The sequence below is a fragment of the Electrona antarctica genome, assembly GCF_951216825.1.
Source record: "Electrona antarctica genome assembly, chromosome: 12".
Taxonomy (NCBI): domain Eukaryota; kingdom Metazoa; phylum Chordata; class Actinopteri; order Myctophiformes; family Myctophidae; genus Electrona; species Electrona antarctica.
The window spans coordinates 42,856,753-42,874,289 of record NC_136793.1 but is presented as its reverse complement, the minus strand read 5'-3'; the positions used below and the strand labels follow the sequence as shown (position 1 = coordinate 42,874,289).

Sequence of the window (17,537 nt, the reverse complement as noted above, 5' to 3'; positions counted from 1 at the left end):
TATATGTTCACCCTGTGTGTGTGTGTGTGTGTGTGTGTGTGTGTGTGTGTGTGTGTGTGTGTGTGTGTGTGTGTGTGTGTGTGTGTGTGTGTGTGTGTGTGTGTGTGTGCGAGCGCGAGCGAGCACAGAACTAAACCTGCAAACTGCTGGCAAATTGATTGCATATAGGGCCTAAATGGAAACAAGACTGCAAGAACTTTATTTGGTGCTTGGACTGACTGTACTCTGTTGCTACAGTATTTATACATTCTGTCTAATAAACTATTCAATCAATCAAAAAACGTGAAACATTTCATTCATGATACAAAGGCAGTATGCCCACACACAAACAAAATTGTCTGTTTGTTATCTGTTTTATTTCTTGATTTGACATCAATTTACAGTGACACTGAAATGTTGCTTTGTTTTATCTACAAGGTAAACCCTATGTTTACTCTATGTCCCGTAAAATCAGTTAATGTATCCACTTGTAACTCTGAGAGTGTCAGAGTTAAATTAACACTGAGGTTTTGTACTATTTGCACATGTGGAGTTTTACTTCACTTTCACTTTTTCAGTGTATTTGCTGTTGATATAAAGAGGAAAAAAAATCTGTCTTTGGTCTTAAGTCCTCCCTCTTCCATCCTCAAAAGCAATACATTTGTATTTGTGTTACTGTACAGCACACTTCAGATGTCAGTATTGCAGTATAATGGTTGGAATATACCGTAGTAATGACTAAGGGAAATGACATTTGGTTCCAGCTATTTGAGGCCAATATCACACTGCAGAGTCCAATAAGTAAAATCAAACTCTGCTTCTCTCCACATAGTCAGTAAATCTAGGTCAAGTTAATAATCTCCTGGCAACATTTTTTTTCTTGAACTATCCACACTTCTGAGTGAGGTGATGATTAGAGCCCGACCGATTGGTTTGGGACGATATATCGGCCATTATTAGATTTTTGATGATCTACCGGCCATTATTAGAGTTTTGATGATCTATCGGCCATTATTAGATTTTTGATGATCAGTACTGGCAATTATGCAGACGATGTGTTGCAATTTGTAACAAATTTTAACCCTATTTTGTGCATGTCAATGTAGGCAGACATGTTTTATCTACGTACCAGCTCACAATGTGCTGTGAGTGTGACACGTTGTGAGCTTGTAGATGTGCTATAAAGAATTGCATAGGGCTTAAGTGAATAAAATAAAGTTCAGTTTATGTGTATTTATTTGTATAATTGAAGTTAACGCATTCACTTTGTATACATCTGACCCATGTCTCGGGACCAGTGGGCCTTCAAAATAAGGGTCTTCGCTGAAAAAACACTGGGAGTAGCGGAATTAATTAATACGTCAATGTGTTAAGTGTTCTTTTAAGCTTTTTTTTTTTTTTTTTTTTAATCTATCAAAAATGTATTTATTTGTTTGCTTATTATTTAAAGGTAGGGTAGGCTAAGGGATAAGTTTTTTTTGTTAAAAGGTTAAAGCACTATATTCTGATATCATTGTAACAGGGCTCTCCCTATCTCTCTGGCTCTTTAATAAACAGAAAATACATTTTCAGGTTGGGATACCAATTTGATCCAATCAGGAGAGAGAACCCATACAGGATAAACAAGTGGAATTGGAAGTGATGACTCAAAATAAATGAGCGGACAAAATTGGAAGTCTGGAACGATATAAAATTTAACTTGATAAATGGGCACTCATGATTGATCTGTTGATAAGAGATGGGGGACACCTGTTGTTGAACAAACACTCGATAGCACTGAATACTATCAGAATATACAGTTTCAACCAAGGAATATCACTTACCCATATTGGTGGTCTACGACTACCCAAAATTGGGATCGGCAAATAATCTGGTATCGGTCGGGCTCTAGTGCTGATATGGATGTTGCTAATGTCATCAACTTGAAGATTCAAATACATTCAGAGTAGCACCTTTCATATTTCTGTAACATGAATAGTTTAAAAACAATATACATAAAAAAAAGCTTAGAAAACACTTGATGAAACACTGTCACATCTGTTACATTTTTACAATATAAATAGTTGCAACACAGGGCTAAAAAGTGGGAATATTTTACAATTTTAAGGCATTTTTGTCTGTAAGGGAAATACAGCATTTGGAAATCAACTCTTCATATATTGTCCATTTCATTTAGGTTTGGTTAACCATTAATAACCAATCACTACGGTTGCTTGAGATTTGGATATCCAAGGCAACACACCTTTCATTTGTCCCCGCAATTTCATTCAGTCCCTCAAATCAGGATACAAATCTTCTAGTTTATTATGATTTGCCTTATCTTGGTTCATTAGTGCTTTTCTTGGCATGGCCCACTGTGTCCTAGGCATCCATGCTTTCGGGGGAACCGCCCAGGTGAGGGGTGAGAAGCATTCAGTTGGCCCCTGGGGGCCACAGTCATTATGAACCCAGCCCAGTAGAATCAGTAGGGGTATCTGGAGATAGAGATGTAGATGATAAAGATGCTCTGGTAGTTGATCCTTCCCTGCACAGAGAGGGTGGTGGCCTGGACTTTCAGACGTGCTTGTCCCGGCTTGTTCAAGGGCTGCAGGGTGAAGATGATACCCCTGCCCGCCTCGTCCCTGATTCCAAACAGCTCTTCTCCTTCCTGTTCAAGGATGGTGAAGTAGGTACGTTCCTGCAGGACGCCTGCCTCTGAGAAGGCCGACAGTCGTACCACATTGTTGTTGGCTGGGATGCCCAGGGGGAGGGTCAGCAGCTTGTACTGCAGAATCAGGGAGCCGCCGCCTGCAGCGCAGTCTAGAGAGCAGGGTTTATAGCACGTCCTATCACATGGTAACAGGAGAGAAACGTCACTATGTCATCATTCTAGAGAGCAGGGTCTATAGCACGTCCTATCACATGGTAACAGGAGAGAAACGTCACTATGTCATCAGTCTAGAGAGCAGGGTCTATAGCACGTCCTATCACATGGTAACAGGAGAGAAACGTCACTATGTCATCATCAGTCTAGAGAGCAGGGTCTATAGCACGTCCTATCACATGGTAACAGGAGAGAAACGTCACTATGTCATCAGTCTAGAGAGCAGGGTCTATAGCACGTCCTATCACATGGTAACAGGAGAGAAACGTCACTATGTCAGAGAGCAGGGTCTATAGCACGTCCTATCACATGGTAACAGGAGAGAAACGTCACTATGTCAGAGAGCAGGGTCTATAGCACGTCCTATCACATGGTAACAGGAGAGAAACGTCACTATGTCAGAGAGCAGGGTCTATAGCACGTCCTATCACATGGTAACAGGAGAGAAACGTCACTATGTCAGAGAGCAGGGTCTATAGCACGTCCTATCACATGGTAACAGGAGAGAAACGTCACTATGTCATCATTTTAACGATACACTAAATACACTTTAGCACTACCGTACTAGTAAGGGAGGTTATTTTACAGTACTTTATTAATACTGCACACAATTGTACTGACATTTATTTAATTTGTACTGAAATAAAAGGGACTGAAACAAAAAAAATCGATTAAAATAACTGTGGAAAACGAATTAAATGTACGATGTACAACTTCATCTAGGCTAAATGTGAATGCTAGATGTTCTTTGTTCCAGATTATTAACTAATACCCTGCGTAGGCCTTACTCTACAGAATATTTTGGGCTGGTACTTTACCCTGGGCTTCCTCCTCTCTGGTAGGAGGGCGGGCAGGGTGTGTCCAAGCACTGGTACCCTCCTCGGGTGTTAAAGCACATCTGGTTGTGTCCACACTGGATACCTTGTACTGCGCACTCATCTATGTCTGGAGGCAGAGGTTAGAATCTCTTTACTGTAGCTGCAGTAATAAACAGGCATTATATATAGTTCATGTAAAGCAAGGAATGTTCTTACCTTTACAGTTCCTGCCATTGGGTAAGAGCTGGTATCCAGGGGGACAGAGGCACTGAAAACTGCCACGGGTGTTTCGACATTCATGTTGGCATGGCTTCCTCAGCAGACACTCGTCCACGTCTGTATGCAAGACAACAAGTTGTCATCAACCATCAGGCTGAGGGACTGCAGATTTCTGAGATTTGTATTTTATTCTTTGTTTTTCAAAAACAATTATTTAAAAAAAGATCTGAACACTCTTTCTCCTTCTCCCGCCCACAACCCTCTCCTCAACCCCACAGCCCAGCGTCAGGACATCATCCTCACTATAAATATAACAATAAAATCACACTCTTGTGAAGTGAGGGGCACTCTTCTCATCATAAATCATCATACATCATCTCATTCCGGCCAATGAGAATTTGCGTCCTCACCTTCGTCTTCAATGTTTGTGTTTATGCAATGTTTGTGTTTACACAAACACTCAAAACTAGCCATTCATTGTCAATGGCATTCAATGTTTGTGTTTACACAAAACCTCAAAGGTGGACATAGGAGGGGCTAGCGCCCCTCAAAAACACAGAAAGAACATTCAAAACAAAGGGGAGCAGTATTAATTAAAAAAATGTGAGGGCACAATCTGAATCTATTCTAGAAAAGTATATATTTTTTATCCAGGGAAGGTTCATGCCCAACCACAGTGGAAGCTGGAGTTCAATGGTGCCTCTGGCTTGGCCGGGCACTCCAACAAACATAATTGTTTGTGTGTGGTGAACCGGCAGGGGAGGGCATTCTCTGTCTGCGCTAGTCTGGAAACCAGACACATCTGACATTGCAAAAAAAAGAAAATTGCACACAGCACGCAGTGACATAGTAGTCTGGCCATGCCAGACTACTATGTCTCCTACAGTACAAGTTGACGCCAGATGTTTAGCAGGGGGTGGAACTGAGAAGGCAGATTGGCAACTCCATGTGTATTGGAGGAAACATAGTTATCTCTACACCCTTCTCAAGACCAACACGTAGGAGTTGCCAATGTCAGGCACTATACAAACATGAGGGGAAATTGGCATTGAAAATAAATTGTAGGAGATGATGCATGAAATCGTTAATCCATAAAGTGAACGCAATATACTGTAAGTCGCATGCCAAACGGGTTGTAAATCCTATTTTATGAAAAGGATCACTCCGGTCATTGATTATGATGGTTTAAGCCAGCTTCAAAGTCATCGTAAAATACCCTATAAACACACACCTGTGACCTCATTACATCAGTGTTACTGCATCAAACAAATTGTTTCAAAGTGTCAGATTGTTGTGAATTTCTATTTACTGGGTGGGCTAAACCTGGATGTGTGGTGAAAAGAGATGGACAGCAGGACAGACCATTCTGACCATTGATCTTAAATCAATCACCAAAAGGAAAGTAACTTATATTTACTTAAGTACAATTTTGAGGTATTTCTTTACACAATTTTGAGGTATTTTTACTTTACTGGAGTATTTCCATTTACTTTAACTTCTACTCCACTACATCTGATCTCAGAGGCAAATATTGTACTCCTCTTAAAACAACAATTACGGTATTTGAAAACTTTGTAGATGTACAGTTGGAGGCCATCGATATTGTCCTTTTCTTTTTGCTGAGGTTTGCGTGATCTGCGCAAAAGGACAGTTAACCCATTTTGGGCGGGAACCCCTTTTGGTGTTTTAAACATGTTATAATTTAGCTATTGAAAAATAGCAGATCTACAAGCTCATAGCGCGCCACCGAGTGGCGCGCTACGAGCTTGTAGGTCTGCTATTTTTGAAAAATCGTGAAAATATTTATTTCAGAAAACTGGAGGATTTAGAAGGATTTTAAAAAAATTTGAGGTCAGGCCTAAATGGGTCAAATGATAAGGGACAATATCGGTGGCACCCAACTGTAGATACTTTTGGTACTTTAAGTATTTCTACATTGCTGTATTAAGTGTATTGAGTACTACCAAAGTGGAACTAAACCAGACCAGCTGAATTAGACTCTGCGTCGTGCCTAACAACGCCCCTTAGCCGTTGTAAAATCACTGTAAACCACATCTCAGGTTATTGCGGAGCAACCCAAAATACTGCAATAACGGAAGGTTCTATGGGTAGCTTTAGGATCTTAGACTTTTTTACATCCTTATTTACAGACGTCACATGGGAGTTAAAATCTGGTACAAATTAAGCCAACATACCATACACCGATTTAGACGATGAACAACTTTGAATTGAATAATGATGTGTCATTTGCATCCTTCAGATCCCTTTCCAATAGTTTTATTTCATAAAATTAAAGTTTCCATATTATGCGAAGTGAGTATTGTGCCAATTACCCCTTTAAAACTTGGATTACGCTCTAGAACAGTTTACTAGAGCGTTGGGCGATTGAGAGATGGAAAATGGGTGGGGCATAGATGAAAAGAAACTCTGCTACAATCTGTAGAAGTGAGAACGAGCAGTGTTGAACGTGTGTGTGATTTGCTCAAAAGGCACAACATTATCATTAGTATACCGGTCTTTGATCGTGGCTAACACATTTTCAGTCCAGGTATTGGAACCTTTATCAATGATAGAGGGTGTAAACATGTCATTACTCACTATAGGGGTTCGGAGGTGAGAAATCATTAAGTGAAAATGACCATCTGAACTATGCCCAAATCTTTAAAGAATGTTTCACAGCACAGATAATGGGGAGTTTGGAACGGAGCAGAGCATGTAATGAGGCCTGGCCACAAGGACACATTCTCTAATAACAACCATTCAGGGGCAGTAAAACCAGATGAGATCTTATTAGTCACCTAATAATAGTATTGGAAATTAGGTAAACCGCCGTTTGGGCTGTGTCTCTTCAGTATATGAACTTCATGCTATATTCTATTATTCTATTTTAATTCATAATAGCAATGCTTATTATTAAGTGAGACTTTCGACTAGAACAAGAATTCAATTTCTGAACGTCATCTTCTGACTATATATATATATGTCTACTGTTGTCAACATCCTCAGCTCTTTACTAGGAAGGAGAAAACAACCTGAGCTGGTGATGGATGAAAAATCTTATGGGCACTTTTTGTAGACTAGCTATCTAACGAACAGCTGTTTCTCTGATAGTTTATGTCGTTCCCCAAGGCAACAGTTACAAACCGGATGTTCACATGTTCCAGGGCAGCTGTTATTGTTTACTGCCTGAAAGCATTGATAGTTGTCTGTGCTCACCCACACACGTGCCATCCCTGCTGGTGTACCCCATGGGACAGCTCTGTCTGGTGATGCGAGAGGCCCCATTGGTACGGGAGAGAATGGGTCTGCCCAGTGATGAGACGAGTTGTGGGCGCAGCCTGGCTCTGACACCGTGACGGGTGCCATTAGTGAAGGTCTGCCCTCTCTGTAACCCGGCACAAGAGCGCCCGTCTCCGAGCAGCACAGTGCCCGGCGGGCAAAGGCACCTAAAGCTGCCTGGCACATTGCGACACTGGTGCGCACAGGGGTTTGGCGTCTGCAGGCACTCGTCAATATCTGAAAGGAAAAACAAGACACAAAATCAATCGTCATATGTACATTTTGCATGTTCATGTGATTTGTAATATGACTGATGATGGTTTTTACAGTGTTATCAGTGTTATCAGACAAATTGATGTCCTACCTAGACATGGAAGTCCTACTCCCTGGGAACGGTACCCCCTTGGACACACACAACCATAGCCTCCAATGGTGTTCTGACATATCTGAGTATAGCGGCACATGTGACTTCCATCCTGACACTCGTCAATATCTGAAAAAAACAAACAAAAACAAAACAGTAACATTTAATGAAGTTAAAAATATTGTTTACTTAGTCTTTATTTTAACATAAACTCATAATTAACAGCCTGCACAACCAGCATAATTAACAGCCTGCACAACCAGCAAATGCCTGGCCAAGTGAAAATGAACCTCATCAAGAGTGTGAAAGCTGGATCATAGTTTAAAATCTCTGCTTGTCGCCAGTGAAGTATTTATAAAGATCAATTTGGCCAAATCAGGCATAGACCCTTACCACACTAAGACATGCACTCAAGCAGCCTGTAAAGCTGGCAGAAAGTTTGGAAAGGGAGGCCACACTGTCATTATTGTCTCCACCAGGCCAAAGGCATGGGGAGAGAGTATGTTTTGCACTCCGTCCGTCAGTGCGTCCGTCCGCCTGTCCGTCCGTGTACAGCTAATCTCCGGCACCGTTAACCCGGTCAATGCCAAACTTTGCACACACACTCCCTGGATGCCAACAATTAACCTCTGCCCCAAATGTTCACAATGCTTACCGCTGCCGACATCGGAGCAGTGGAGAGCTACCTTAAGAGAAAGATAATGGTGTATGAATGCCTCTTACCCATGCAGGCCCCATTCTCTGCTTTGGTCATGCCAACAGGGCAGCTGTCGAAACACTGGTATCCTCCATCTGTGTTACGGCACTGCTGATGAGCTGGGCACACATTTCTCATGCACTCATTGATGTCTGTAGAAGTAACAACATTACATTATTACAATAGAGTTGTCATCCTTTATACGGTGGCCAATGCCACATGAGGGCAGACAGCAGTCTAATTATGTATGTAAGCCATGGACTCAGTCCTGAATTTCAACATCCACATGCATTAAGACAATTACAAAGTCACCTTATCACCGCATATCATGGATCAAAGGACTTATGTTTAAGCAAGATTTGGAAAAAACCTTTCCATGCATTTATCTTCAGTAGACTCGACTAGACCTGTAAAGACAGTACAGGTCTGCTTAAAAAATCGAATGCTGCTGCTGAGTCCTTACGAATACCAGGAATGTGAATCATATCACTCCAGTTCTCAGAGAGTTACAGTGGCCGGTGGCTTCCTGTTTGTCAAATAATTTATGGCAAAATATTACTGTTGCTTTATAAATTCATTTTGGTGTAGGGCCAAAATACATCTGCTATTTTATGAACCATCCAGACTTATCAGGTCATCAGGGACAGGTCTGCTTTCTGTCCCCAGAGTCAAAACTATGCACGACAGAAACGGTATTCAGTTTTTAAGCACCACATATATCTGGAACAAACTCGCAGAAAACTGCAGGTCTGCTACAGCTCTCAGTTCTTCTAAATCGAAGCTGAAGAGCTTTCTGTTTTCCGCTGCATTTTACTAGGGTTTTACTGGAGACATTTCTGGGTCTGCAATGAAATGTTATTGTCATTGTATTATCTGTTTTAGTTTACTATTATTCTTTATTTTCTTAAGTCTATAATAATAATTGTGTGTTTATTAATGTTCTGTGTAAAGCACATTGAATTTGATCTGTGCTAGAAAATAAACTTGTCTTGCCTTGCCTGACCAAAAATAATATACTGTATATTTATTTAATTATTTTAAGGAGAGGAACACTTTCTGTGACATATGCATACACATTGACATTTTCATGGCTGAACTTCATCAGCACCTCTTTGTTAAGATTAATTTTCATCCCAGAATAACTGAATTCAGTCACCGCCACCGCCGCAATCTAAACGAATGCTATTTCTGTTTAGTATTCCTTGACAGGCTCATATATGAACACCTCCGGTCAGCCCTGAACCCTGTGTGTGTGTGTGTGTGTGTGTGTGTGTGTGTGTGTGTGTGTGTGTGTGTGTGTGTGTGTGTGTGTGTGTGTGTGTGTGTGTGTGTGTGTGTGTGAGAGAGAGGGGGGTGAATCCCCCAAAATCCCAAACCAAAATGTCCATGCCTTTTCCAGATGTTTTCAGACTCCTGTTTATGACCTGTAGCAGGAGGAGCCCTGCTGAGCTACTTGAATGACCACTATTATTATTATTATTATGGTATGCACTTTCTGACGTAACATTTTCAATTGTACCATCTTTATCTGTAGGCTACTGTATATTGTCTACTCTATTGTATTCAATATATGTAGCAGCCTGTAAGCAAATGTCCTATTGGGACAATAAAGTTAAAGGGACATTTCACAGCTGGAAGAAACTGCAGTCACTCAATGTTAATAGTATCTGTAGTAGATAACAGTAGCACAATTTGAAATTTGCACCCTATGGCCAGAAACATAATGTAGTCTGTGTGTTTGACTAGGGTTTGACTGGATTGCTGAATTCCTACAATGACCATAATGCTTTGGTGCACTGCCCCTCCTTGTGGAGAGGGGGAGGGCATTTGAAATGCAAAAATATCTAAAAACACATATTACACACATTAAAAAAAAAAAAAAACAGTGAAGTGGCCCCTTTAAGTCTACAAACAACAAACTAACCAAGGCAGCGATGTCCAGAGAGCTGGTAGCCAGGGTGGCACACGCATCGGTACGACCCCAGGGAGTTGAGACATTGATGCTGGCAGGGGGAGACAGAAGACTCCTGGCACTCATCCACATCTGGAAGAGACATTACTTACAGATCAGGTTTGGCAGATCTTCAAAAGGCCATTGCATTTATATTGCATGTATATATACTGTATTATAAAGCAGTGGTTTTCAACCAGTGGTCCTTGAGGGGGTTCCAGGTGGTCCCCAGCTAAATGATGGAGAGTTGGTAACAAAATGGACCCTTAGAGATTTAACTCTTGAGAGCGTAAAATGAAAACCAAATGGACCCTTTAGGGTCCATTTGGTTTAATTTTATGCTGGGCAAAATCTTATCCAACGACAAATAAAATATTCTTTAGTTTTGGGTCTGCGAGGCAAAATCTCATCAAATCGTGGTCCATCCGTGGCTTAAATGTCGAATAAATAATGGGCCTTGATATGAAAAAGGTTGAAAACCACTGTTATAAAGTAATGCAGAGACAGGCTAACAGTGATTAACAGTCTTGCCTTCGCAGCTGGTGCCCATTGTGCTTGGTTTAAATCCTGGGCCACACTTGGCCTGGCAGCGATACGTCCCCACTGTGTTGACACACTGCTGGTTGTAGTGGCACATGTGGGAACCCTGGGCACACTCGTCAATATCTGCACACACATGATACAGGTGAAATACAGTACAGAGTACACCATTCACATCTTTGTAGAGTTTTGAGATAGAGGGGATGAAAATGGTTGAGGTCATGGGGGAAAGAGATCCATTTGAAAATTAGCCTACGCCTAGCTCTGGTATCATTTATTTTACTTTAATCTGTACTGTCACTGCCAAATAAAATAAAGTACTGAGATAATCATTTTACCTCCCCTTGCTTTTGTTTCTGCATGGCTCCTAGGGGCCGAGTTGTACAAGAGATTATGTGAGTCAGGGGCTAATCTTACAAACTGTTGGACCCATCAGCACCAGATTCATGTCACTTTTTAAACCTTAAATGTTACTGACCAAATCATCATGACATCACCTCAGACATTCTATGCGGAAATTTGCCTTTGTTTACACACATTCAAACATGCTGAAGTCTATACTGGAAGTCAAAGGCGTTTGGTTTGAGTCAGACCTGGGCATTGTACGGCCCAGGTCTGTTATTGTGTTTTCAGAACGTCGTTGTTTAATGGTTGTGACTCAACACTCATCTCACGCTGATAGTACGCAGCGCGCCATATGGGTTGTGAAAGTGGCACCTCCAGGGTCTTCCGAATGGAAGAACAACTATTAAAAGAGCTACCTCTAATGTTCTCATTATTAAAATAAAATGCTAGTATTTACATGACTTGTAACTTAAACAAAAACATAGTTTTCAACTGGGAAAAGAAACGTCTCAAGCATGCATCCAAGTATAGAAAGTAAATAAAATCACAACCATGTGAAGTGAGGGGAGCTCTTATTGTACATCATGACGTAAAATAGTCACTCTGCCTATAATTTGAGTCAAATGTTTCACATTTTGTTTACCATTGCTTTGCAAAACAATGCCATTTACTGCTTTTTATTTAGAAATAAAATTGATATTATGCATAATTAAGTTCAGCCTTTTGGCCCGGCCCTCCAAAATATTTTCCGTTTCTCATTTGGCCCCTTGGGAAAAAAGAATTGCCCACCCCTGAGTCAGACTGAAACCGTGGCAAAATATGGAGACAACTGACATAACAGTGCTGATGTCATAGACGAATGACATCACAGACTGGCCGCATGAAGCCCAAGATCCAAATTGAAGCCATGCTGTTTTTGGACCCTGTCTTGTTGTGGGCTCGCTCCCTCCAGCGAGCATACAATAGTTCTCTAAAGTCTATTTTTTTTGGCATCCAACTACTTCCACATACTTTGTGCTAGAAATCTAGTTCAAACAATTGCATGAGGAGTGGAGTGGGCGGGGTCAATGGGCTGGAAACCAGGCTATGAGGAAGGGTCAGTTCTTTCTAGGTTCACACAGAGGTGCTATCTGAGGTTGTTATTTGGATTAGATTTTTATTTGGATCTCTTTTAGCCTTTCGGCTAATCTTCCAAGAGTCCAGTCAGGAATAAATTAAAACATTACAGAAGTTTTATTTTTGGTAGAACATAATAATCTTTGTGTCTTGATCTTGTGTTGACCTGATGTTTCTCACAAATTAATGTTAATTTATTCTTCATGTTAACTGGTTTATTAGATGTTTTTATTTAAAAAATGAATGCAACAGACTGTTTTCTCACACACTCACGTGCTGTGAGCCATCCCATTCTGTTATGCAGTTCACTGCAGTCTTCTCATATAAGTCTGAGCTGCGTTGCCAGACACTGCATAGCAATAGTTTACGTGACTATAAATCAAACTACGGGATATTAACTTCAAAGTCTCTTCAGATAGAAGCCCTGCAATTCGCCCAACCATTCCTGCCATTTCCATTACCTTTTTAGAGATATCTGTGGTACTGTATGAGCTGTCCATGATAGATTGTTTTGTATTTTAATTCCCAGCAGTTTGACTTCTGTGACCTCTTTGATTTGTACCCTAACAACACATATAGCGTTGCTATAGCAATGCATTCAAACCTGGACTGGACTGGATCAGGGTATTTTCTACTGTACATCATTTACGGGTTTTCAGCGAGCCCACACATTTTCGGCAGGAACTGCTTTGTTCTTTTATGGGCTAATTAAACGCGGATGTATGTATGTATGTAAATGCACTTGCATTTATATGTGTAGTTGTATACACACATCTATGTACACTACAGTGCATAACATATTATGTAAAGTAGAACACAACTTCTTGAAAAAAAGATACACTGTAGTACACTGTATGTAATCATACAAAAACGGTTGACTGACCTTGACAGGTGTTGGAAACGGTGGAGATAGTGAAGCCAGAAGGACAGGCGCAGGAGAAACCCCCCATGATGTTATTACAGGAGTGAGAGCAGGGAGACTGGAGATCACACTCATCCTCATCTGGTGACCAGGACACATTTCATTATCCAATGGCCCACTTAGGGCTGTCACCACCGTGACGTTGTACTTGACGATGAATTGTCACACAAATAATTAGGATTGGAACATTCGTGTACAAACTGCATTTACGTTTGGCTTTGTACACCAAAATTGCATATGGCAGAAATTACAACTTAAATATACAAAGATGATTGGAGCTTCTCACTGGCAGGTGGTGGTGACAACACAGACATGTGTGTGGGCAAAAAAGCGTGGCTCTGCAACCCGTTGTGAACTTCTGCTATCTCCACTAACGATTATGACAATTATGCCATAAAATTCTCAATAATTCTCAAATAATTGCGATCAGAACGTTAATTAATGACTGATAATAATTGTGAAAGGCCTAGTACCACTTCCTTAAATCCCACTGTGGCCCTGAACCTGAAGTCTTGATTCTAAAACCATCTCATAGATTCATGTAAACAGGAGGTGGAAAACAAACATACCAGCACAGTAGGAGGCAGTGTCCAGGAAGAAACCTTGAGGACACGTCTCTCCATCGCCATCTGGAGGAGAAGAACTCATTAGCACGAACAGTTATTTATTACTAGCTAAATGTACAATTCACCCTTTGTCAAGTCCCGCCTCCTGGTTGTGCCCCTCTTCGGACCCATTGGTTGCCGTTTCGTGGTTGGACAAAAACCCTTTCTCTCCATCCACTACCATTGAAATAACAGGTTTTTTGTATTGATATTCTGTGCATTCAATTCTTATTTTAAACTTGGTGTCAGTAAAAAGGAACATCACAGGTGCAGCCTGGTGACTGGGCATATCATGTTTGTTTTTAGTTTTTTCCAAAAATTATGTTTTAGCAAATTCAACATAAACAAGGTGGAACCAGGGCGGAACAAGGCAGAAAGAGCCTGCTGGTTAGTCAGTTAGGGACCAATCAGAAGGCTGACAAAATGGTGAATTAGATCATTTGGGCCCCAAACCTGGTATGAGCAAGTTGGCAGTGATTTGGAAGTCCAGAGTGAGAGTGAACATGCTGTAGACACTGTTGAGGTCCGAGACTCTGAGCAGCTGCAGAAGTGGCCCCTGGCGCTCCTCCTGGCCCTGGTATATGATGGTGTGGTTACAGCGCAGCACCATGGGGGCCCCTCCTCTCTGGTGTGTCTGAGAGGACCAGGAGTACAGCTGACCCGGACCCGTCTGCACGTACGACTCATCGTACTCCTACAGGACGGAGAGGAGTGGTCCCAAATGTTAGAGAAACCTGAGACATTACAGGTGTCTGGCATGAAACTATTCAGGTAATACGTTAAGGTTTTTATACTGTAAAAGAATGACAACACCAATAGTAATCAATCATCAATCTCTCTTCATCATCAATGTCATCTTCATGATCGCACACACGCACGCACGCACGCACGCACGCACGCACGCACACACACACACACGTAATGAACAAAGGGTGAACTTACTTGGAGACTCAGGTGGGAGTTGGTTAACGACAGTGGGACAAATCCATTGATTACAATGTCAATGAGCAAAACTCCCTCAGAATCCACGCCTCTGGCCACATGGGTCAGACGAAGGACCTCCCCTGGTTGAATATGAAAGAATTCGATATGATAAGTCATCAGTAATAACTTTACAATGACAATACAACTTTGCATGAACATACAGTGAAGTGATGGTGAACAGTGCCATCTCCTGGTTTATTTTGTGAACTGCAGATGTGGGTCATCTGGATTTGCTCAGACATGCATGATGATATCCAACCTGTATTTGTCCTAATTTAATTTCTGTTAACCAGGACAGTGCGTAGAATAAATAGAATAGCGTATGTAGGTCTGTAGTGCTCACCAGTCTCAAATTCCAGCTGAGACTCCTGTCTGAATAGGCCCTGGGTGACAGAATAACCATTCCTGGTTGCTTCGTTCTGCAGAGCGGTGCTCCAGTAGATGGGAGCAAACACTGACACCAAGCACCGCATCAAGGGACCTGGAACACAACAGCATCAGAGATGTATGGCTCTTGAAACACCATTGAAACATACCTGTGGAGTTGCATTGTTAATATAAATGTCTTGATTCAATTACGTAATCACTTAATGTAACTTTCCTCTTCTAACCCGGATTTGAACCCGGTTTCCTGAGCAAGTGCTGACATTTTTGCTAGCATTGAGCTAATACAGGGGATACATTTAAACTTGTGAGCTTGTAGATCAGCTATTTTTGGATCCCTCCCCCCAAAAAAAGGCTTCTAGACAATAATTTCTGCCTTGCATCTTACGCTGAGGAAGGTCATCTAGAAGTTCTATTTTTTGTATGAATGTAATGCTTTACTCACCAACAGCAGGAGGGATGTTGTTCAGGTGGGCCGTCATACTACTGGTACCTTCTTCCACATCGTTTGTGATGTTAGCCTCCAGGAAGGACACACCAAACTCCCTGTCATTCACCTTGCCTATCAGACTGCCTCTGGCCTTACGCGGAGTCTCACCTTAGACCAGACACCAAAAACACTGCTCAGTATACAGTATTCATCTTTAAACTGGTGCACGGAAACAAAACATGTCTGCAGCAATGTGTAAAACCTCAGATCCTAGTGATGAGAATCTCAATTGTGATAGGTGACATTATTAGCCACCTATCACTTCATTTTTCTCTGTCTGTGTAAATTCAGTTTCCATGGTAATATGGGGATTCTTGCACACAAAGATATTTGTAGCTTACATTATCTTAGTAGCCAATTATTTTTAATCCTTTTTTTCATTCAATGTAATCCTTACGCAAGTTAACTCTCACCAAACATTTCTATGTTGTCGCTGCTATTGTACCCTACTGCCAGTGAGGAGCCCACACAGGAGGATGGGGCACTTCCACCTAATCCTCACATTCAACACAGCCCATAGGAGTCTCTAGCGCATGGACAAAGATCACCCTCCCGGCTCAGCTTCGCTGCACTGCGATCGATGGACAGGTACTTTACGCCCCAAAATACCGGCTTATCTTGACTTTGATCTCAACACTGGAACATGAGCTACTCACTGATGCATCAGTGTGGACTAGCTCAGGGGTTCTCAACCTGCGAGACATGGTCGAAGCATTTCCGGGGGTCCCCAGCCAAAAACGTTGAGAACCCCTGGACTAGCTGACACAAACATGCGCCAGTCATTATTAAAAATTGGAACAATAATATTACTAGTTAAAATACCTGTTTTATGTGACAGAAGCACGTAGACTTGTTCCTACCTGGGCAGAGACCAGCCTGACATGACCTGGAGTCAATGCTAGGGCCATCACAAGACCTTCCCCCATTGGCTGGCTCCGGGTTGTTGCATAATCTGATTCGCTCCTGGGAACCTCGACCACAGGTACTGCTGCATGGACCCCACTCCTCCCAGCTAGAGTAACCTCCATTGACTGTGTCATAAGAACGAGAGAGAGAGACAGAGAGAGATTGATTAACCACTTAAGCATTGACGTGTTGTGAGTTTGAAGGTCTGCTATTTTAAAATAACATTTAAAAATACACGTCAACCGGAAACACGTATGAAAGTGTTATAATAGACAAAGACATGAAGACACAAAGACACTTGGGTGCATGAGAAAACAACAAGTAAAAACTACTTAAAACACTAAGACTAAGGAGTAAATGTTGAGAGTATTTCCAGTTCAAATCTGCTGTTGTGCCAAACAGTTTGCAAAAGGTACAGAAGTACAAGAACATCTGTGGGTTAGAGCTTTGATTACAAACTGTAACTTCAAACATTGAACAATGAGCATTAGCCTTTATATTATATATATTTATTTTTCCAAAGCGTATTATAATGCATGAAATCCTTGAATCATTTACGAAACATCTTTAATCATTGACCATGTTTCCATTGTAATGCAGTCATCTCTCACTCACTCTGGACTTTGAGGGTGATGGTCCTCTCAGCAACCCCCGCCTCACTCTCTGCCACACATTGGTACTCCCCTGCATCTCCAGCCTGGGGACAAATTAATGACGTTACTAAATTAGTATCACGTGAAAATAACTCATTGCTCTCAGACAAAAACCAAGCAAGGACATGCTTGTGCACCGATGTTTAATGCGCGCACACACACACACACACAACCTTGGCATTTTCCAAGGGGCAATTGAGGTTTCATTCCATTAAGATTGTTTGCGATAACAGTGATTATACAGTATGGTCAGAGTGGGAAAATTTCACAATTTGAGAGAGCCACCGACACCCATCTGTCAAAGAGCCTCGGCCGCTGGGAGTGCAATTAGAGCACCAGTTGAGCCAAATTCCAATACCCAAAATTTCGGCCACTCGCTCACTCCCACTCGATCACTCGGGGTCATTCCAGCTTGACCCGGA

At 41.6% G+C, this 17,537-nt stretch overlaps 1 protein-coding gene across 1 annotated transcript in view; it reads right to left on the bottom strand.

Moving 5' to 3' along the window:
* Positions 1 to 321: 321 nt before the first annotated feature.
* Positions 322 to 17,537, bottom strand: part of hmcn2 (hemicentin 2) — a gene marked incomplete at its 5' end in the record, with an annotated part of 74,624 nt that continues 57,408 nt past the window's right edge. The window contains 16 exons of the mRNA XM_079516984.1: positions 322 to 2,804; positions 3,661 to 3,787; positions 3,877 to 3,996; positions 7,096 to 7,395; positions 7,523 to 7,651; positions 8,246 to 8,371; positions 10,144 to 10,263; positions 10,702 to 10,836; positions 13,055 to 13,174; positions 13,663 to 13,722; positions 14,152 to 14,392; positions 14,641 to 14,762; positions 15,026 to 15,163; positions 15,512 to 15,664; positions 16,417 to 16,587; positions 17,078 to 17,159. Coding sequence (XP_079373110.1) covers positions 2,441 to 2,804; positions 3,661 to 3,787; positions 3,877 to 3,996; positions 7,096 to 7,395; positions 7,523 to 7,651; positions 8,246 to 8,371; positions 10,144 to 10,263; positions 10,702 to 10,836; positions 13,055 to 13,174; positions 13,663 to 13,722; positions 14,152 to 14,392; positions 14,641 to 14,762; positions 15,026 to 15,163; positions 15,512 to 15,664; positions 16,417 to 16,587; positions 17,078 to 17,159 — 2,508 coding nt within the window. The 3' untranslated portion in view covers positions 322 to 2,440. The remainder of the gene's footprint in view (positions 2,805 to 3,660; positions 3,788 to 3,876; positions 3,997 to 7,095; positions 7,396 to 7,522; positions 7,652 to 8,245; positions 8,372 to 10,143; positions 10,264 to 10,701; positions 10,837 to 13,054; positions 13,175 to 13,662; positions 13,723 to 14,151; positions 14,393 to 14,640; positions 14,763 to 15,025; positions 15,164 to 15,511; positions 15,665 to 16,416; positions 16,588 to 17,077; positions 17,160 to 17,537) is intronic.